The following is a 19627-nucleotide window of genomic DNA, read 5'->3' as shown; positions in this document are numbered from 1 at the left end:
AAGATATCGAAAAACTGATTACTGATCCTGAAAGTGCTTCACGAGTTCTTTCAAACGGTATCAGTAATAGAGTACAGAATTAACTGGATCTATCCGAAAATTCAATTTTTCAGCCTTTTAATCAAAAATAATAAAAAATACCTCTTTTTTGTCGATAAAAATAGGTCTACTTTCACCTATATTCATATGTGCACTTTATCGTGACTCACACTGTATAAAATAGTAAGCAGAAATGCAGGAATAACAATATAAATAATAGTGAAACTGTGTCAGTCACTACACATGGATAGTCCGCACATGTAAAGCTTCCGCTGAACAGTAAATTGAAATCCAATTTTAGTAATAGGATTATATGTAGGACCTAGATAGCAACATAGCTCACATTACGTGCGAACGCCATCGGCGCAACACGTTGACTGACATTCCACCTACATCGCTGGCTCAGGAACCATGCCCAAGGAGGACCCAGAAACGACAGCCCTCAAAAAGGAGCTAACGGATTTGATCGCAAAATGCAAGGTAAAGTACCTATAAGCGTTTAAAAAAAGGGTCCCATTCCCATATCACATGGTTGTCTTGTCAGTCACCATCATTCAATTTTTAGGCGGAGCAGGAAAAAGGGGCTGACGCTAAACTGGCTGAAAAATGCGGGGATATGTCAGACATTCCCAAAATACGGCTAAGTACGAAGAAAACATTAAAGGGGCACATCAACAAAGTGAATTCTGTGCATTATAGCGGTGATTCCAGGTAAATAAAAATAGCGTATTTAACAGTAAAAAAATTGTTTGCTTTTACGTTACAGCATTTGCGAATATAAAATCTGCGCTTTGTATTGAATGTTTTGACTTACTTTTGTATTTACAAGAAACGCTTGGAAGAATAGTGAAACGCAAATTCTACTGATGGAATAAAACCACAACAATTTCCGTCGAAGCTATTACTTTCCGCATTGTTACATACTAGTTACATAAACATAAAAATGTCTAAAGCAACTACCTGAAAGTGAGGGTTGTTTGTGACAGGCACTGCGTCACAGGCTCGCTGGACGGAAAGCTAATAATATGGGATACGTGGAGCGGCAACAAAGTGCAAGTCATCCCTTTGCGCTCCGCGTGGGTCATGAGCGTCGCATTCGCACCATCCGGGAATTTTGTGGGTAAGATTTTTTACCGAGTACTTAGTAGTAGAAAATGTAGAATAACGATCGGACTGGGCGGGAAAAATTAAGATAAGATTTAATAAGAATTGCGATATTAGATATTGTTAGATTGTAATAAAGTTACAAAAATTGTAGGTACATGTTTTACTAATAGATGGGAACAGCACAGATCAGGGTCCAACGTAAAGGCAAGGCAGCCATCCAGCTTGTATTTTTAACAGACTTCAAAAAAGGAGGAGGTTATATTATGTTCGGCTGCATGTAGGGTACACTTCTGAGGTGGTCCCATTGTCACCAAATCAGGATCTGATGATCCTAGGGAAATCGAGGGCAAACCTCAAATTTTATAGGCACGTATTACGTTTTTCATATTTATTCCAAAGTTATTCAAGTATATGGGTCCGGTAGTCATCATCTAATGTTGATGAGGTGATGATGGAAGGTAAAACTCCTTAACGGTTAGGCGATGGGGAATAATTCTTTAAATGTTTTAGGTACGTACGAGGGCGGCACTGAAAATTTCGGGAATCANAGCGATAAATTGTGGTTTTGGATGGGGCTTCATTACCAAATGCAGAAATCATCCGGTCAACACACTGTTTTTGTGTTAAACCACTTCAAAAGTCATAATAAATCATCGCTCTTGAATTTTCTCGAGTCAATTCCATTTTCTCAACGACTAAACAAGTTTGACAAGACCTTGTGATACGACCGAGAATCTTTTTTTAAATAAATAAATGGTATACGATTTTTAAAACCCTGGACTTTGCAATTAAATAGATTTTAATATGACTGGAACAGTGGAAATATTCCATTCCCGATACTTTTAGTGCAGCCCTCGTATGTACATACAGTTGCATTATTTCAGTGTGCCTACCATGAGTTTATGTTAGGTGAGCTCGCTAGCGAATAAGTACGTCAAAAAATTCTATGAAGATTTTATTTCTTGAAAGTAGCCACTAGGGGCGCTGCACAATATGTCATACATTTAAATGTCATTTATTTACTCAGTCGCTAGCGAGCACACCTAACGTAAACTCATGGTAGGCACACAGGTTTTTTAGGTGAGCTGATGATGAAAGGTCAAACTTCGTAAGTTAGGAGTTAGATGATACTTTTTAGTTGCCGATATTAAAGTAGGTTGCCTGTATTTTGTAGGGAAGATTATTTAAACATAAAATGGAAAACTATAGTCTCAATCTCATTGAACATTAGGACTTATCAACTAAAAAGCATAAAATATATTAATAAAAAAAAACCTGCACTAAAAGTAGAAAATAACTACATTATTAAAATTTATTTATTAGGACAAATGTATACCATACCATGATTGATATTTTTGGAGTCGGTGCCGGTAAATTTAGAACATTTCTTGAGCTTGGCACTGAGCAGGCTGGCACCGAGAACATCAATCATGGTATACTTACATTTGCACTAATAAATAAATAATTTAATTATTTTCTACCTTTTAGTGAGGATTTTTTGGAGTCGGATTTAATTTTTTTGTTAAAATTAATTAATGTTGTTTTTTTTGTCAAGCGTGCGGCGGCATGGACAACATGTGCACGGTGTACGATGTGAACAACCGCGACTCGACGGGCGCGGCCAAGATGGTGCGCGAGCTGGCCGGCTACGAGGGCTTCCTCAGCAGCTGCCGCTTCCTCGACGACACTCACATCCTCACTGGATCGGGAGACATGAAAATGTAACTCAATTGCCTCTATTGTGCTATTCAATATTCGTAATAATTTTAACATAATGTGTTTACAAATTCCCAGATTGGCACGAGTACAACTGTTTGTTTTAAGACAATGGAGAAGTTTCGTGATGTTGAAAACATCATAATTTCACTGAATGGGATTAAAATATAGACCAAAACTAAAAAGACGGTGAAGTTTTTTTTTAAATCCATCAAGAAATAGCTGAGAAATTAATTATTTAAATTACCTACATATTTTCGCGTGGAACTCTAACATAGGTGGTGCCGTGGATTTACGCCACACGTTCTGGTTTCTACCACAATGCTTACCACCCTGGTGCGTTGTCGAGAATGATTACTATTATTGGTTTTACTTATATTTTCAAGCTTTATTAATAGAAAAAAAAATGGAAACTTCATTAGTTAGGATTTACTAATGAAGTTTCTTTTAATGCATTTTGCGTTTTTAATGCATGCGTTTTTATTAATGCATGTATATTTTGCTAAATACCGGCGTGGTTCCACAGTTTACATGCACATTGCACATCCTTCTGATTATCAGTTTTGGATGGCACGTCATAATGCCTAAATTATCAAACGATGTTCAAAGCTCTTGATTCGAGCGATGTTAACGATACATTCGATTGAGATTAGATTCACACTTAATACGTAATTTCAATCACCATTTCACAGTAATTATTGTGAACTCACTCACTGCATGATTAACGCTGAGAATATAACAATAAATGTTATGATTGTGTTTGACGTAACGTCAAATTGAGTGTTTATAAACTTCTAATTGCATCACTTTTTATGAAATCAAGTTGATGTCATATTCATCGTCGTAATGATGGACAAAACATTAAGAAAACTCATCTAGTTGGAAAGTGCAATGTCTTTTTTTGTTGCAGTCAAATCTATTGGGAAAATATCCTTATGAAAACACTGTAACAGAACCCTGTTCTCCAACCTCTTTATACCTAACAAGTTTTCTCTTTTACAAAAAGTATTAATACTATTCATTTCCATTTTAGTTGTGTTTGGGACTTGGAAGCTGGGAAGAGAACAATGGAGTTCGATGCACATGCTGGTGATGTCGTCAGCATTTCCTTGGCACCAGGTATTTAATTTATTTGACCAACCAACCCAGAATTTTATTCGGGACACATCGGATCGGGGATACAAAATTAAAAAGTCTGAAAAATCAGGAGCACGCATTTGCGATGTGTATCAGCCGAGCAAGTATACTTTTTACCCGACTACGGCAAAGCAAAAGGAGGGTTATGATTTTGACAGGCTATGTATGTATGTATGTTCATCTGTTCCCTCGTAACTTCTAAACTACTTATCAGAATTCGACAAATGATATATCATTAGAAGCGTCTTAATTGTCCGCTGGTTATAGGCTATATGGGGTTTCACAAAATCTAATGTGGCGCCCTCTAGCGGACAAAACATACAGAGTAAAAAATAAAGTTAAGATAAATATGCCGTGTTTGGTATCAAAAAGCGCTTTACTTGTACATTTTGAATATACAGTGTGTCCGGGCATGTAGTGATCAAACTTTAAGGGCGTAATCTATGGACAATTTTATCGGTGAAAATACTTTAAATTTGGGGCTTGACCCATTTCTCGCATATTTACAAAGATTTAAGTTTTTAATTTTAAGTTTTAACCTCTTCCTTCAAAAACAAGTGATAGCGAGGGTAGTTTAACATTAATAAGCAAAAATTTTGTATCATGCGATAGCCAATAAAATTATCTATTAGTAGAAGTAGAAAACAGATACAACTTTCATACATTTTAAGGGTGTAAGAATGGATTTAATTAGAAATAAACATGTTTTTTTCACATCTTTTTCAGTTATTTCCCAACACAAGAAAAACCAGGTCGTTAAGGTATGTTTTATTTGCTTTGCTTTCTGGTTTTTCTTGTGTTGGTAAATAACTGAAAAATATGTGAAAAAAATCATGTTTATTTCTAATTAAATCCATTCTTACTCCCTTAAAATGTATGAAACTTGTGTCTGTTTTCTACTTCTACTACTTAGTACATAATTTTATTGGCTATCGCATGATATAAAATATTTGCTTATTAATGTTAAGTTACCCACGCTATCACTTGTTTTTGAAGGAAGAGGTGAAAACTTAAAATTAAAAACTTAAATCCTTGTAAATATGCGAAAAATGGGTCAAGCCCCAAATTTTTAAGTATCTTCACCGATAAAATTGTCCATAGATTACGCCCTTAAAGTTTGATCACTACATGCCCGGACACACTGTATATATATTACTAGCATTTGCTTGGGACTTTACCTGTATTCATGGGCTGATTGCATATAAATCACATATTTTCGTTCATAGCTTCTTTACTACTTATTAGTTCATCAATTTAACTTTTCTTTAATATTATGCGCCACAAATACACTTTAACACCAAAATAGTACAAATAATAAAAAGTAAAAAAACTAAAACCCAACTACGACAAAAAAACGACACTGAAAAAGTATAAAACGAGATTTTCAGAATAAAGTTGTTAATGTAGTTGCATAGTAATTTCATGTTTGGAAAGGCGTTACATATACCTACCTACCGTAGCACTTTGACAACGTGAGACTGCGGTTTAATCTATGGATAGTTAGTTAGCACAATGAAAACAATAAACCGCTGCTGCAGTTAACGCGTCTATCTTTGTGTACGATAGGTAGGTACTATCTATAGCAGTTCATGAACAATATGGCGAACAAAGCCGAAAAAAACGCAAACACCGAATAGCGATGTGAAGTCCTTACCATTAGACTTCGATATGACACAATAAGAAGAGTAAAAAACTGAATTTATACTGGACTGTGGATGATTCAGCTAGACTGTGTTGCCCATTAAAGAAAACCCCCAACGCGCCAAATGGAAAGTGTAGTACCTACTGTTTCAGATATGAAGACATACGTAACCGGATCGGTAGACAGAACATGTAAACTATGGGACGTTCGAGAAGACAAAGCGAAACAGACCTTCTTCGGCCATGAGGCAGACGTGAACAGCGTATGTGTAAGTAATTATTTGACAGTCTTTCCTTTTATTTATTTCCAAATAATACGTTCTATGTAACATTTAATAAAATGCTCACTCTTGAGACTGTCTTATTCAGTGAGAAAATGTTGTTCTACTGGGACAACGCCAGATTTCATACGTCTGTTGAGTCTATGCTCAACTTCGTGATTATGGCACTGTACTGATTAGGCACCGTACAAGTGCTTTGGAAAGCATATGGAAGAAGTGCATAGAGCTAAAAGAAGATCACGTCGAAAAATAAAAATATTTTTGAAACTTGACCCGGACAACTCGACCCATACGACAAGTCTACCACTGTGACAATATTTGACTCCAAAATAATTATGATACATATTCAAACCATTTAGCTCCATTAATCAATGCCTGAACTGAATCAATTAAAAAAAATTAATTTCATAAATTAATGGTGTGTGAGTCCCACACGCACTTGGCCGGTTTTTCTGAGACATATCTGACTTGAGCTGTCATAATAAAAGTATAGTATTAGAATGTACTATCATATAAGGTAGGTATTAAAGTGCTACAGTTCTGGGGACGGGGTTCATACAAAATGTCCCATTGTTCTTTAAAAAAAATATATCGGCTTATGCTAGTGATTACAAACTTTTTTGATGTGTGCGTATGTCAAGTCCAGGGGTTAGTGACTCACACTTCAACGGTTTGTTTTTCAGTTTCACAATAGCGGTCAAGCTTTCGCGACGGCGTCGGAGGACAAGACAGCGCGCTTGTTCGACATCCGCAGTGATCAGCAACTTGGCCACTACACACCGCCAGGCGCTAGCGGATTCACCAGTTGTGGTTTGGAGTGTTTTTCTACTTCCCTAATAGTTTTTATTTTATTAAAATAGTTTCTATATTTTGCAATTATTAGCAGTTTAGTTTAGTTTTACTTAACAGATACAAATACAATCAAACGGGGAATTGTGAACACGGCAGTTGGTAAAAAAGATTACCTACTTATCGACGCTGAACCTTTGCTTCCACCCATCTTACATGCAAATATAAACCAATTGAACACCAATGTCCCACATCATAGATTACAAAATATTTCATCTACCGTGTCTATTCGGATTCAGCAAATTTTTACACTGAATAAATAGCTGATGAATAGTATTGATAGACTTTGGGCTGATGCTTGTTTTCACTATTTTCCAGCACTATCGCTCAGCGGAAGATACATCTTAGCAGGATCAGATGACAACAGCGTGCACTCGTGGGATGCCCTCAAAGTAAACCATACAGGTACTATTTGGAATAAATCATGAGAACTTTCTTAAATGCAGGACTTCTACAAGTGTTTATGTCAGATCATTTACAGTGAGCAGGTCACAACGCAGGCCACTAAAAACCAATCTAACAACAAGACAAGTGATTTAGATACTGGAAAATGCTTTTATTATAGATCACAAACGGAAAACAATTAATACCTAAGTCAAATCAAGAATAATCAGACAAGAAGTTCCTGTAGTGCAAAGTAACAGTTTTCCCTTGTTTCTTTGTTTACCGAAAAAGTGGCACGGCTCAGACAGTGGTAGTAAAAAAACTGCATAAAAATTTATACTTAACATACCCATCTTAATGGAAATCTCATTACTTCGGTTTTTTCTGTTTTTAAATAGCAGTTATTGAAACTAAAACTATTTTTGAGCAGTTACAGAATATGAACCTTACTTAGAAGTTTTTTTTAGAAGTTGAGACTATACTATACCATCTAAGGAATAACAATACAGGTTTCATATTTTTAAGTCTGTTACTGAAATATCCAGTGCTTGTTGACCATACCTTTTTTTTGGAAAAAGTCAGAATTGGATAAAGATTAATGTACCTATTTCATTATTTTATAGGAACCCTGAACGGGCACGAGAATCGTGTGACCTCTATCTCCTTGGCACCCAATGGAGTGGCACTGGCCAGCTGCTCCTGGGATCAGGGTGTCAGGGTCTGGGGCTGAACAATTTCTACGACACTATAATACATAACTTGATTTCATTATAAATGTATTCCGAACCTAATTTTTTCAAATATTTAGCTACATGCATACTCCTTTTCAAATAAATTCTGAATATGATTTGCGTTTTCATTATAACTCCAATTTTATTTATCCCATTGAATTTTATGAAATTTTAATTGATCGATGTATTTACACAGTCCAGTGGGTCTAGACAAAGTGCAAATTATAATCGCAAACCAGTCGAAAAGTGGTCGAAAAGCCCCTTTTTTGTATGGAGTTTTGACGGATTCGATTTTCGATTCGATCAAAAAATGTGTTTTGTCTAGGGGGGCAGGCCAGTCGTTGTCATTGAACCACAGAAAAGGTACATAAGTTGAAGTCACAAGCTGATAGTTGAATGACTCATGGGCGAGTGCGGGTCGCGGGGCGTGGGGCACAGCGTTTGCCCGTGTGTGCGCTGCGCCAAGGGTTGCCACATGTTTGGCTTTTTATGGTCTTGTCCGTCCTGTCCGGCTTTTGTTAGGCTCTTTATGTGGCTGCCGCGCAAGGCGAAAGTCGAGTCACAGAATAAATCAAGCACACGCATCGGGATTGTCGGGCAACCGATGATGATAGTAGATATGATAGTTATGTTTTTGGACCTGGCAGCCCTAGCTGCGCCGTTCTATCAGGCCTCCGTTACTCGCCTATGAAGGCCGAGATAATTACCTACTGGCGGATCAAGTAACTCAGTAGCGCGGAGTTCGCCGTAATAGTCGCATCATTTATGTATTCTCCAGTATTCTCTGTCTACGGGCAATATGGACGTCGAAATGACAGCTGCCGTTGAAATGTGATGTGCGCTCAGTGCCCCGATTGCGTTAATTTTTAACGTCTCCAATACATTGGCGCTTCTTCACCAGTTGCGCTCCGTTTTTCATTCCAGCTGAGGTGCAAATTCGGTATTTTATTCCGCTAATAAATAAATGCAAGATAATAAATAAAGTAATAAATAAACATTTGAGATATCAAGTACCACAACTAGAAACTGCAAATAATAAAACAACGTGAGCTACTTTCAACTTTTGAAGATATTGGCGAAGATTTCAATAACACGGATGAAGAAGCTTCCTATGTTGATAAAGACTGTCCTATTGCTTCCACAAGTTTTGAAACTGGTGATCTTTCTGCAAAACAAGCACACCGACCATGTACGCTCATGGTGCTATCCAGCATTAGTCACAATGCATGCAAATTCATGAACATATCTCAGTTTTCTGGATGAAAATCCAAACACAATTCATGAGGAAAAATTCCGAAAACCTTAAATTTTACATGTTCATTCCTCTCATGCAACATGATTTGTTGAAACCTGGGGATGTCGTATGTCGTAGAGACACTTTTGAACTTGATGGTTTTTATGAAGTTAGCAGAGTAGATGGTCCAGCTACATCTAATACAAATCCAGGTTGGGACCTATCGCGTATGATGCCGTGACAGATGGATCATGTAAAAGATATTATCTTAATAACCTAGGCGCTGCAAACGGTCATTGAGAATGCTTGCATTTTGAAAGACGCATCTGCTAACGACTTGTCGTGCAGGGGAGGATTGACGGCACACGAGCGCGCGGCAGGTCGCCTATGCGCTGGACTGATCAGGTCAAACCCACACTAAATGGTCCACTCCACGAGTGTACAAGAAAGGCTGCAATGACATCGATGTTTGGAAAAAAGTGGCTGTGACATACGGACAGACAGACAGACATGACGAATCTATAAGGGTTCCGTTTTTGTTATTTCGCTACGGAACCCTAAAAACCACTTTTAAACACAACAAGACACGATGTGATACTATTATTAGACGCTTCTTACATGCTTAAATTAGTGAGAAACAGTTTTGCATCAAAGAAAACGTTTTTTAACAAAAATAACGACAAGATAGAATGAAAGTATGTAGGTAAACCGTTTACAAGAAATTCAGGAAATTGAAGGGCTTATAACATGAAACTAATTAACTAACCGCCATATTAATTTCCGCAGCCAGATCATGAAAGTCAAGTTGGCATCACAGCTAATGAGTAAAGCCTTGATCACACGTACCGAGTAATCGGGCGAGACAGTGCTCTCGGCCGAGTACTCGTTGCGTATGAACATAGCGCCGAGTGATCGACCGAGTGCTCGGCCGAGCAAAGTGACGAGACAGTAGCTCGACTCCCGTTCAACTTACCAGGCCGAGTATCCACGCAGTCCACTCTCCCGCTGCCACGCACTGTCTCGCTCGCTCGCTCGGCAGGTCTGAACGTGCACTGTCTCGCCACTCGCCACTCGGCCAAATGATTGACGTCACGTCCACAGATTAGAGAAAAAGAAAAGTCTCAATAGAACTGAACTGACTGTGCTAATTTCAAAACACGTGTGAACAGCTACTCGCTTACATCACTGTCTCGACCGAGTATTTACTGTCTCGCCCGTTTGCTCGGTACGTGTGATCAAGGCTTAATAGTGTTGCTCAGTCACTCCATTTGGCTTGTCTTCAGAATTTTCAGAGAGTGAACCCACTGCGGTATTTGCTGCCTTAAAGTATTGTTGTAAAGTCTAATTGAGACTAGGGATGAAACACATCGCAACATATAGACTCACAAGACCACCTGGAATGGTTCTTTGGATGCATCTGGCAAAAAGGTGGTTACAATAATAATCCCAATTCAGTACAGTTCAGATCTGCCTACAAAAGAATATTGAAGAGCCTTGAATTAAAGAAGAATTTTAAAGGCAACTGCGTGCCCCTTGAAAAAATTAATATACCTATTCACGACTAAAACTAACGACCATTTCCAAGAAATTAATAATTCATGCTTTGACTGTGATAATAGTAACTCGGAAAAGTCACAAACCATCATGCAGAATCAAAAAGATTTAGAAAAAGAATGGATCGTGCTGCAGACGAACAATAACATTTTTACGAATAATAATATGACAAAGCAAGTTGTTGGATATATTTCCGGCTATTTAACTGACAGAGTAGGGCAAGAAATTATGTGTCACAGTCTTTTTGACACTTGTAAAAAAATGAGAAATCCATCAATCACAAATCACTTTAAAATACAAAAATGATTGAAGCGTGCTCAAACAACGAATTAGTGGAAATGGTGCACTTGTACGCAATAAGTGATAACAGTTTACGACAAGCCGTAGAAATGTATGTGGAAATCCCGTCAGGTGATGCTTAGTGCTACGCAGATCCCCAGTTTGACGTCTTATTAATTTGCTTTATACTTTATTAATTATTATTAGGTATTTTTGACGGTCCTGAGCCCGTAAAGTAGAAAGGAAAATCTGAAATCAACTGAAGAGTAAAATAATTAAGACTGACTTAAAGGGCTTGTACCCAGAGCTATAAAAAATCAGATTAAAAAACAAATAGGCCACGCCCACTACCACTTTTCTTGCGCCAAAACCAAAACACTCACGAGCTGAACTTCAAATTATTGTAAAGTTTTTTCAGACTTGACATTTTACTGCGTTTCTTCACGTGTATTAGATTATGTATTTGACAAGTACAATTTCATTATAATAATAAAGCAAACTGCAGTTAATGAGAAATTTAGAAGTATTCAAGTAGGTATCTTCTTGAAGAAAAAAATTACAGAAATGTTAGATGAAATGGTAAAAAATCTTTCGATTCAAAAAGATCAAAAACAAGTGTAAAGGAGAAAGAAGCCCTACCATTCCATACTCTCCTGTACTGAGATGTTTTTGCCTTAACTTTACATTTTTATTCCCGCAAAGCGTAAAGATATACGCGTAAAACGTTTTTATACTTCATTCAGTTTCAGATTTCAGAGTAATAATAATAATACTGTCGTTTATTTCAACACACGTGACTATTCCCACCTCTCGATCCCACCGCCGCAACTGCTGTGTAGCCAGGATCTGCAGCTTGACCGCCAATAAAAACACAACCAATGAAGTTCAAGTTTGTCCCGGGGGAAAGTTAAACTGTCATAAAAGAAAATACGAAAAGAAAGACAGGCGTCGACTGTATTTTCTTCCCCAAAGATAAATCAACTTAAGTCGAAAAAAAATTAACCTGGTCAATTTTCATATTTGTGCTATAGCTATAGGCATAAAATACCCGAATTTTATGCAGTTCGAAAGGAAGTGCCGAGTTTGAAGCGGCTACTAGCAGCTCTCAAAGAAGACATACATTTTATTGGTGGCAAAGAGTTGATTACTCATGCACAAAATGGGCTATAAATTGTAGGAATCAAAGAACAATTCTTATGGAGCGATAAGATATAGCCGCATGGAGGGATAAATACCTCCATAAAAGTAGTGTAAAGGAGAGTGGTGTGACTTGGCATATCTTGAACTTGATGAAAGATTTATTCACACTTCTTTAAATCATTTAAAATGTTGGTAAAATGAAGACGAGCATGGCTACAGGCACTAGATAAATAAATTGTTAATTGTGGTGGCAAGACCGGATTTGTTCCAAATATCCAAATGCAAAATGAATGTAATAATTATTATTGACGGGATTGCTACCATTATGTTAGTAACCATAAAAGCTGAAAACAATAAAATGAATGTACCTAGCAGTGGACGTCATTTGGCTGAAACGAACGAACGAACGAACCTAGTTTGGAAAAATATTATCAAAAAATTCAAACAGACCATTCTCACCAGTATGACTATATTCAGTGTTGCACTATGAAATGCAATTGGCGCGCCTCTACGCCAGGGTTTTTATGTTCCTGGTCAGGCTATAATGAAAGGGTCCATTAAAGGGTCCTTATCATCTATTAAATATTTATTATTTTATTTATTTGGGGAAGCTCGGCGAAATAAAGGTTGGGAAGTCTTGGGTAAGAATCCCTGTTGTCCACCTAATTGGTCAATTCAATGGTAAACGCTCAATAAACATCCCTTTAGTTCTGAATCAACAAAACAAAAAAAGCACACCAAACGACAAAAATCCCTAACATTGAGAAATAACCAAACAGCAAAACAAAGTCGGTTCCAGTAATAATTTGTTTATAAATTCAATCGATAAATTGTTTTCGTTCATAAATTCCATGACTTACAATCTGATCACAATCAACAGCAAAGCGTGGCGCAAGATGCCAGTCTACAGGCGATCCACTAGAATATTTATTAAATACACGTGTATTTTTTTGTTTACTGTAATATTCGCAACTATACATTTTGGGAATAGAAGAAACGAGGTAAAGATCAACAGGACACCCCCACGGAATCAGACAAAATCAGTGGCACTGTCTTCGAATAAGAAATACATACTTCTGTGGACTAGTGCGCACACGTCACCGTTTCAATATTTACGCATGGGCAACATAGTGTTCGTAGAAAAAAAATGTAAATGGACTAATTGTTACGTCACGAATAACAGGAATTTCTTAGGAGATTACAGTGAATTTGAAGTGATCGCTTTTCATGGCCCCGAGCTCTTGGAATATTTAACATACGGTGATCTACCAAACAAAAGATCTGCAAATCAGAAATACGTGTTTGCAAACATTGAGGCAGCCGCGCTGTATCCATTATGCACAAATGTATGGAACAATTATTTCAATTGGACTTGGACATACAAATTGAATTCGGACGCATTATGGGGTTACTTCGTTATAAGAAATGCAAGTAAGCACGTGATTGGGCCTAATCAAAATATGCATTGGTTATCTGTGGATAAGATGGATGACATAGACGACGAATTGAAAGCTAAACTTAAAAATAAGAGCAAAACGGTTGCATGGTTCGTTTCAAATTGTATATCACAAAGCTCACGGGAACATTATGTGCTAGAGCTACGCAAAGAACTAAGAAAGTTTAAAATGGAAGTCACGATTTATGGAAAATGTGGGGAGTTCAGCTGCCCAAAAGAAGATATGCCACGATGTTTGAAAATATTAGAAGACAACTATTACTTTTATTTGGCATTTGAAAACTCTTTGAGTGAAGACTACGTTACCGAAAAGATATTGTATGCTTTAAATCACAACACAGTACCAATTGTTTTAGGAGGAGCCAACTATACCAGGTGACGAGAATTTATTCATATTAATTATGCTTATTATTATTTACTGGGTAATTTATTTTAGGTAATCCTTATTTGGATCTCTATGAATGAACTACTTACTTGAAATTTTTAACTTGATACACATTTGAATGTTGATTTGAAACGGTAGTGCAAATGACCCCGAGACAGTAATCGAAGTCGATTAACAAATTGTTTATTACAGATTCATGCCCAATGGAATTTATTTGAATGCCAACAAAATGGATCCAAGGAAATTGGCAAATAAAATTTACCAAATAATAAAGAAACCGCTATTGTATTATAAATTCTTTCGCTGGAAGAAATATTATTCGTACCATTTAAGACATGAAAGTCCATATACGGACGATTATTGTAATTTCTGCGCTATGCTCAACGACAAACAATTGATGAAAAAAACAACCATATATGAAAACCTGAACAAATGGTGGACAGGCGACGAAATGGACCGAATTTGTCATCTATCATCGCAAGTTCTTTCCGATACCATAGTTGATATGGCTAGTACACGGACTAGTAACATTTTATTTAGAACCTGAACCGTCTTGCGACTTAAAAATATCTCCTTAGGATAGGAATACAGACTCCATAGAAAATAGGATGTTGGTATTTTCCTGAAATTGAAAAAACCTTCCTCAAATATTCCGCAAATATATTCTATATCAACAGAATTGGTTCGGAGCTGACTTTAATGTTATTTTAAGCAGTGGCGGCGTAGCATGGGTTGGCACCCGGGGCGATCACCCCCCCCCCCCCGTCATAACTCCTAAGGCACCCCCTGGTACCCCCCATGAAAGACAATCCTCCCCCCGTATCATGACATAGTCCAGATTTGCCATGCAGATGTGCCAGTGAGTACTAATCTGCGCGACTTGTGTCACCCCNCAGATTTGCCATGCAGATGTGCCAGTGAGTACTAATCTGCGCGACTTGTGTCACCCCCTGATGCTTGGCACCCGGGGCGGACCGCCCCCACCGCCCCCCCCTTACGCCGCTACTGATTTTAAGATTGTATGATTTCAAATGGATAAACTTCCAATATTATTCACAGCTCGGCGTTAATTATTTTGTGTTGTGTGTTTGTTATTAAGTTTGTATTTTTTTTATGTAAGTTTAGAACATCTATAGATGTAACGAAAGAGTAGATTCCTCAGTTCCTCTCAATACAGGTTACTTAGACTTAGAAGAGAGGAATTCCCCAACAACTTTTAACAATCGTACTAAGTGTCAATAAAATATTTTTATATTTTCTAATTATGTAACGTTAGTTATGTTATCACGATAAATTGTTATTTGCAACACTCACAGTATCAGGAGTCTTGTAGGAAAAATTCGCGGTTTACATTAATTTGTTAATCACCGGATTTCACTGGTGACAATTTCAACTGATCTATAAACCCGTCCTTACGATTCCGATCCCACGCCGGTAATTGCAAACATCTGGATGGAACATTTTGAAAGCGTAGTATTAGCTACAGGAACATGAACTATGAAACTGGAAGACGTACGTGGATGATATTTTTGTATTGTCCACAGAGGTCAACAAGAAGTCGAACATTACGTAAGACGCTTAAATTCAATTCACCCAAAAGACACACTTAAATTCGATTCACCCAAAAGCAAAATTAATCTATGAAATGAAAAAGAATAGATCCTTGGCTTTCCTTGACGTGCAGATAGCGGTGAAAGCAGACGGTACATGATCTCACTCCATTTACCGAAAACCGATACATACAGATAGGTCTTACAAGCCTTATCTCATCATTTAGCCAGCATTAATCCGTTATGACGTTATTGACTAACAGAGTTCATAACTTGTGACCCTGAATATCTACAGTCCGAGCTTACATTGTGTCGCAGAGGTGGAAAAGACAAAAGGATACGAGCGAATGGTCAGAAGCGAGCAAGCAGAATTTTTACCTTACAAAGGTGTAACAGATAAAATTGTAACAGTACTAAGAAATTTCTCCATCAAGACTGTATATACTCCGTTATGCCAAATATCAAAACAACTACGACTGCCAAAGGATGTTATATCTTCCCAGACATTGGGAGCATATAAAATCGATTGTTGTTGCGATTTTATTTATTGGACAGACAAAACCCACTATCGCAAAACATGCCAAAGAAACGAAACGAGCAAATTCGCCGAACTAGAAAGAGGAATTATTCACTGGAAGAAGTTACACAATCCAAAAATCATCTCCACTGAAGGATATTATCGTACGAGTATAGTACGAGAAACGATTGAATCAAAAAATATAAAATTTTGGGGTGACGGGTTTAAAATGTCACCAGGAATCCGGTGATTAACAAAATGTAAACCGCGGGCATTGCCGTCAAGTACAAATACCGATACTGTGGGTGTTGTGTCGTGGTAACATCGCTAACAGAGTAGGTACCTAAAAAAATCTAATGGCGGATTTACACTATGCGGAAATTAGCCGAGTCAAGTCAAAAAAACAGAGGAGTGGGGATGTAATTCATTCATTTTTCACCCCCACCCCACTGTTTTTTGACTTGACTTGGCTAATTTCCGCGCAGTGTAAAAGCAGCATAAAAGGACTTGAACATTTTCCACTACCCTCTAATAGTCACTCCATTTAGGGTAGTCGAAAATTTTCAAGCCCACCCGAACGTACGACGCCGCGAGCCGCCAGCCTGCTTGTGACCACGGCTGTAGCAGCAACACAGCCGAAATGTCAAGCTCAAGTATCCCAACTAATATTATAAATGCGAAAGTAACTCTGTCTGTCTGTCTGTTACGCTTTCCCGCTTAAACCTCGCAACCGATTTTGATGAAATTTGGCATAGAGATAGTTTGAGTCCCGGGAAAGAACATAGGATAGTTTTTATCCCGGTTTTTGAAACAGGGACGCGCGCGATAAAGTTTTTCTGTGACAGACAAAATTCCACGCGGGCGAAGCCGCGGGCGGAAAGCTAGTCCCATATAAAAATGTCGCGTTGATACTTGTGTTTGAATGAAACGCGAGTTTATAATTTTACATTGTATGCAGTGTTTTTATACTTATTACGTTATCCTATGTGGGATAATATTTATTTATGCATTTAAATAAAATACTAGATAGTTGAAATATATTGTTCACAATAATATTTACATATATAAATCATGTTATTTAATAACTATAATTAAAAATAAATGAATAATGCATTTGGGTGGTTTTAGTAGACCTACTAGCACGAATATTAAAATATTTAAAATATGTACTTAATAAGTTGCTCAATCATAAGCTATTAAATTCTACATATTACTTACCACTTCTACATAAACTTAAGTATTTACAGATTACATTATACTAATATGGAGGTTCCTTCACTTGTCAACGTGAATTAAATTCTAATAGAATATTAATGAAAATCATAGCTCGTCTATGAATTTGCGGCTACGTAGATTATGCCATAGTGGCAGGTTGTCCCAGAACTTTGAGCGCGACGCTAGGTTAAGTCTCATGGTCTGCTCGCTTCCAATCTCCAAGTACTCCATCTTGCTTCCACTTGTAGCTGGTTCCCATTTGGCGGGAATACTCACCGGCTTGTTTGGATTTCTGTAAATAACACGCAAGCATTATTCTTGAGCTTACGCGTAGGTTTGGATATGTGGATAGTTGAGCCATCGCAGTGACAGTAAATATCTAAGGCGGGTTGCACCATCTTACTTTAACTTTATCAAACGTCATAAACCTGTTAAACTCTATACAAAAACCACCGGTTACCGTTAGATTTACGGTCAAAGTTAGGTTGTGCAACTCGTCCTAAGTATGATAGTTAACATTGAGACTCACCCACTAGTAGCAAAGTTGGTGAACATATTCCTAATTAGTTTACCCATTTCAATGTCATTAGGCGACATTTGTTTAGACAAGAAATGTATAGGGAAAAGGTGCATCAAATCGTCTGCATGACAAACACCTGTAACAAAGCGATATAAATACATAATTAGTAACTAATTTTATTAAGGGGTCNGGGGGTCGACAAAGTGTGACATGGTGTGACAAGGGGTGGGAGGGGTCCAAAGTTTCGTGACGTCACATTTCAAAATCTAATATATCTAGAGGTAGTAATCGCGTAATTTGAAATATAAATTAAACTAAAAAATACCCCCACCACTTAAGCACAACTCCGTCGAAGTCGAAAACCTAAGAGAGGCTATGTGCAACCAATGAAGCCATTAAATCAATAAAATCTTATGTAGGTATTATTTCAGATTTAAAATCTAATTCTACTGGCCTATAATGCCGCCAAACGCACCGTACCTCGCGCGTGATTTTATTGTTTCTATTTGTAGCTATTTCGATGTGAAATTGCAAAACATGTGACGTCACACTATGGGTTTCAGAAATGTGACCACCTGTGACAAGGACGGGAGAGGGGTCAAAAAATCATAAAATTCGTGTGACGTACTTTATGGATGGCCCCTAATTGGTTCAGGCGCAAAAAGCAGGAAGAAACTATACATAGAAAAAAATAAATTGTAAACAAATACTTTCGTATTAATTGTAAATTGTACAATTTAGTTAGAATAAACTTTATCATTATAGGGAAATTTTGCGCTACATCCCGTATTTAATACATACCATAATCTCCTTCGAGATCTCCAAATATTTCGGAGAAGCTGTTGGTGGCCCTGTAAGCTAGTTCATAAAGATATATCGGTGATTTGCTGTAACTAAGAGTTTGCTCCACCGCTTCCAAAGCCGGGTACGCAAAATAGGAATCCGTGTACATCTGCAAACAAGATTTTTAAAAGACTTGAAATATTCGAAAAAAATAAGTATATTGTACCAATATTCGTGTCCGTTGGAGTTGGAGAATATGATGAAAATTTGATATAAATGAGAACACACTAAATGTTAAAAAAAACTCAAACTCAACTCATATCGCAATTTTGAATACCACCCATTTAATACACACAGAAATACATGAAAAGCATTTAATACCTGCAGAATTCCCCATTTCAAAGTTTCAAAGCTATCATCTTTCAGATATTTTTCCTTTATTTTCTTGGTGATTTCGTCAGCGTATGGAGAGTTGTCATAGTAATATGTGACGGGGGCAATTATGTCAAAGCCAGACATAAATTCCTTGAGCCTGGTTTCATTATTGGTTATCCCTGTAACAAATTATTATGTCATCAGACTCCTTACTATCAAATTACTTGCTCAAAACATACTAATAATTTCCGCGGAGGGCTCTATCATAAAGTGTTTATACTCGGAGTTACAAAAATTATATAGCAATTTTATTATTATAAATTCAAATTCAAATTCAAATTCAAATTCTTTATTTGCTTATAAATAGGGTAAATACATATAAGTGGTGGATGGTATTTTATAAAAGTGCAGTCCTATTTAGCCAATGTCAGTTAGCATGCAAATTATAGATTAGGTAAATGTAGATTGGTATTACATGTATATTATTATTATTAAATGTCGATTGATGTTACATACTATTAAATGTCGATTGGTATTACATAATCATGAAATGTGGATTAACATTAAATATCTTATTAATATTGATTTTCAGTAGTAAGTATCCACATTTATAGTAGAATACAATATTAGTCAGTATTACATTAAGTCATGACGTCACAAACACAAACAATCAAATACAAGCAAATTAAACCCTGCATCGACCAATGATTATAAATTATTATTCCTTATATGTA

At 37.1% G+C, this 19627-nt stretch overlaps 3 protein-coding genes across 3 annotated transcripts; 2 read left to right on the top strand and 1 right to left on the bottom strand.

Moving 5' to 3' along the window:
* Window positions 1–329: 329 nt before the first annotated feature.
* Window positions 330–7999, top strand: Gbeta76C (guanine nucleotide-binding protein subunit beta-2). The gene is made up of 9 exons (XM_028314338.1): window positions 330–519; window positions 605–750; window positions 1026–1159; window positions 2702–2867; window positions 3896–3981; window positions 5794–5909; window positions 6605–6731; window positions 7089–7175; window positions 7778–7999. Exons 1-9 carry the CDS (start codon window positions 451–453, stop codon window positions 7882–7884), a joined length of 1038 nt encoding a protein of 345 aa, XP_028170139.1. The 5' UTR covers window positions 330–450; the 3' UTR covers window positions 7885–7999.
* Window positions 8000–12943: 4944 nt separating this feature from the next.
* LOC114359821 (alpha-(1,3)-fucosyltransferase C) lies at window positions 12944–14480 on the top strand. Its single transcript, XM_028314333.1, has 2 exons — window positions 12944–13923; window positions 14126–14480. Exons 1-2 carry the CDS (start codon window positions 12944–12946, stop codon window positions 14478–14480), a joined length of 1335 nt encoding a protein of 444 aa, XP_028170134.1.
* A 2613-nt stretch (window positions 14481–17093) lies between these two features.
* On the bottom strand, window positions 17094–19066 carry LOC114359825 (venom carboxylesterase-6-like). The gene is made up of 4 exons (XM_028314337.1): window positions 18900–19066; window positions 18537–18687; window positions 17745–17871; window positions 17094–17507 (listed from the first exon to the last, which is right to left on the bottom strand). Exons 1-4 carry the CDS (start codon window positions 19035–19037, stop codon window positions 17321–17323), a joined length of 603 nt encoding a protein of 200 aa, XP_028170138.1. The 5' UTR covers window positions 19038–19066; the 3' UTR covers window positions 17094–17320.
* Window positions 19067–19627: the final 561 nt, after the last annotated feature.

The sequence above is a fragment of the Ostrinia furnacalis genome, unplaced genomic scaffold, assembly GCF_004193835.3.
Source record: "Ostrinia furnacalis isolate ACB-3 unplaced genomic scaffold, ASM419383v2 OfSCF4668, whole genome shotgun sequence".
Taxonomy (NCBI): Eukaryota; Metazoa; Arthropoda; class Insecta; order Lepidoptera; family Crambidae; genus Ostrinia; species Ostrinia furnacalis.
This window is presented reverse-complemented; position numbering and strand designations above follow the sequence as displayed.

What these genes read in the sequence shown, in the direction of transcription:
- Gbeta76C (XM_028314338.1), top strand. Translation starts at nt 451, where the DNA reads ATGCCCAAGGAGGACCCAGAAACGACAGCCCTCAAAAAGGAGCTAACG. An exon ending in CAGCATTTCCTTGGCACCAG is followed by an intron (nt 3,982 to 5,793) that starts GTATTTAATTTA and finishes CTACTGTTTCAG; the next exon opens with ATATGAAGACATACGTAACC. An exon ending in TAGCGGATTCACCAGTTGTG is followed by an intron (nt 6,732 to 7,088) that starts GTTTGGAGTGTT and finishes ACTATTTTCCAG; the next exon opens with CACTATCGCTCAGCGGAAGA.
- LOC114359821 (XM_028314333.1), top strand. Translation starts at nt 12,944, where the DNA reads ATGACTTACAATCTGATCACAATCAACAGCAAAGCGTGGCGCAAGATG. An exon ending in GGAGGAGCCAACTATACCAG is followed by an intron (nt 13,924 to 14,125) that starts GTGACGAGAATT and finishes TGTTTATTACAG; the next exon opens with ATTCATGCCCAATGGAATTT.
- LOC114359825 (XM_028314337.1), bottom strand. Translation starts at nt 19,037, where the DNA reads ATGTCTGGCTTTGACATAATTGCCCCCGTCACATATTACTATGACAAC. An exon ending in TGAAATGGGGAATTCTGCAG is followed by an intron (nt 18,688 to 18,899) that starts GTATTAAATGCT and finishes TCTTGTTTGCAG; the next exon opens with ATGTACACGGATTCCTATTT. An exon ending in AGATCTCGAAGGAGATTATG is followed by an intron (nt 17,872 to 18,536) that starts GTATGTATTAAA and finishes GCTTTGTTACAG; the next exon opens with GTGTTTGTCATGCAGACGAT.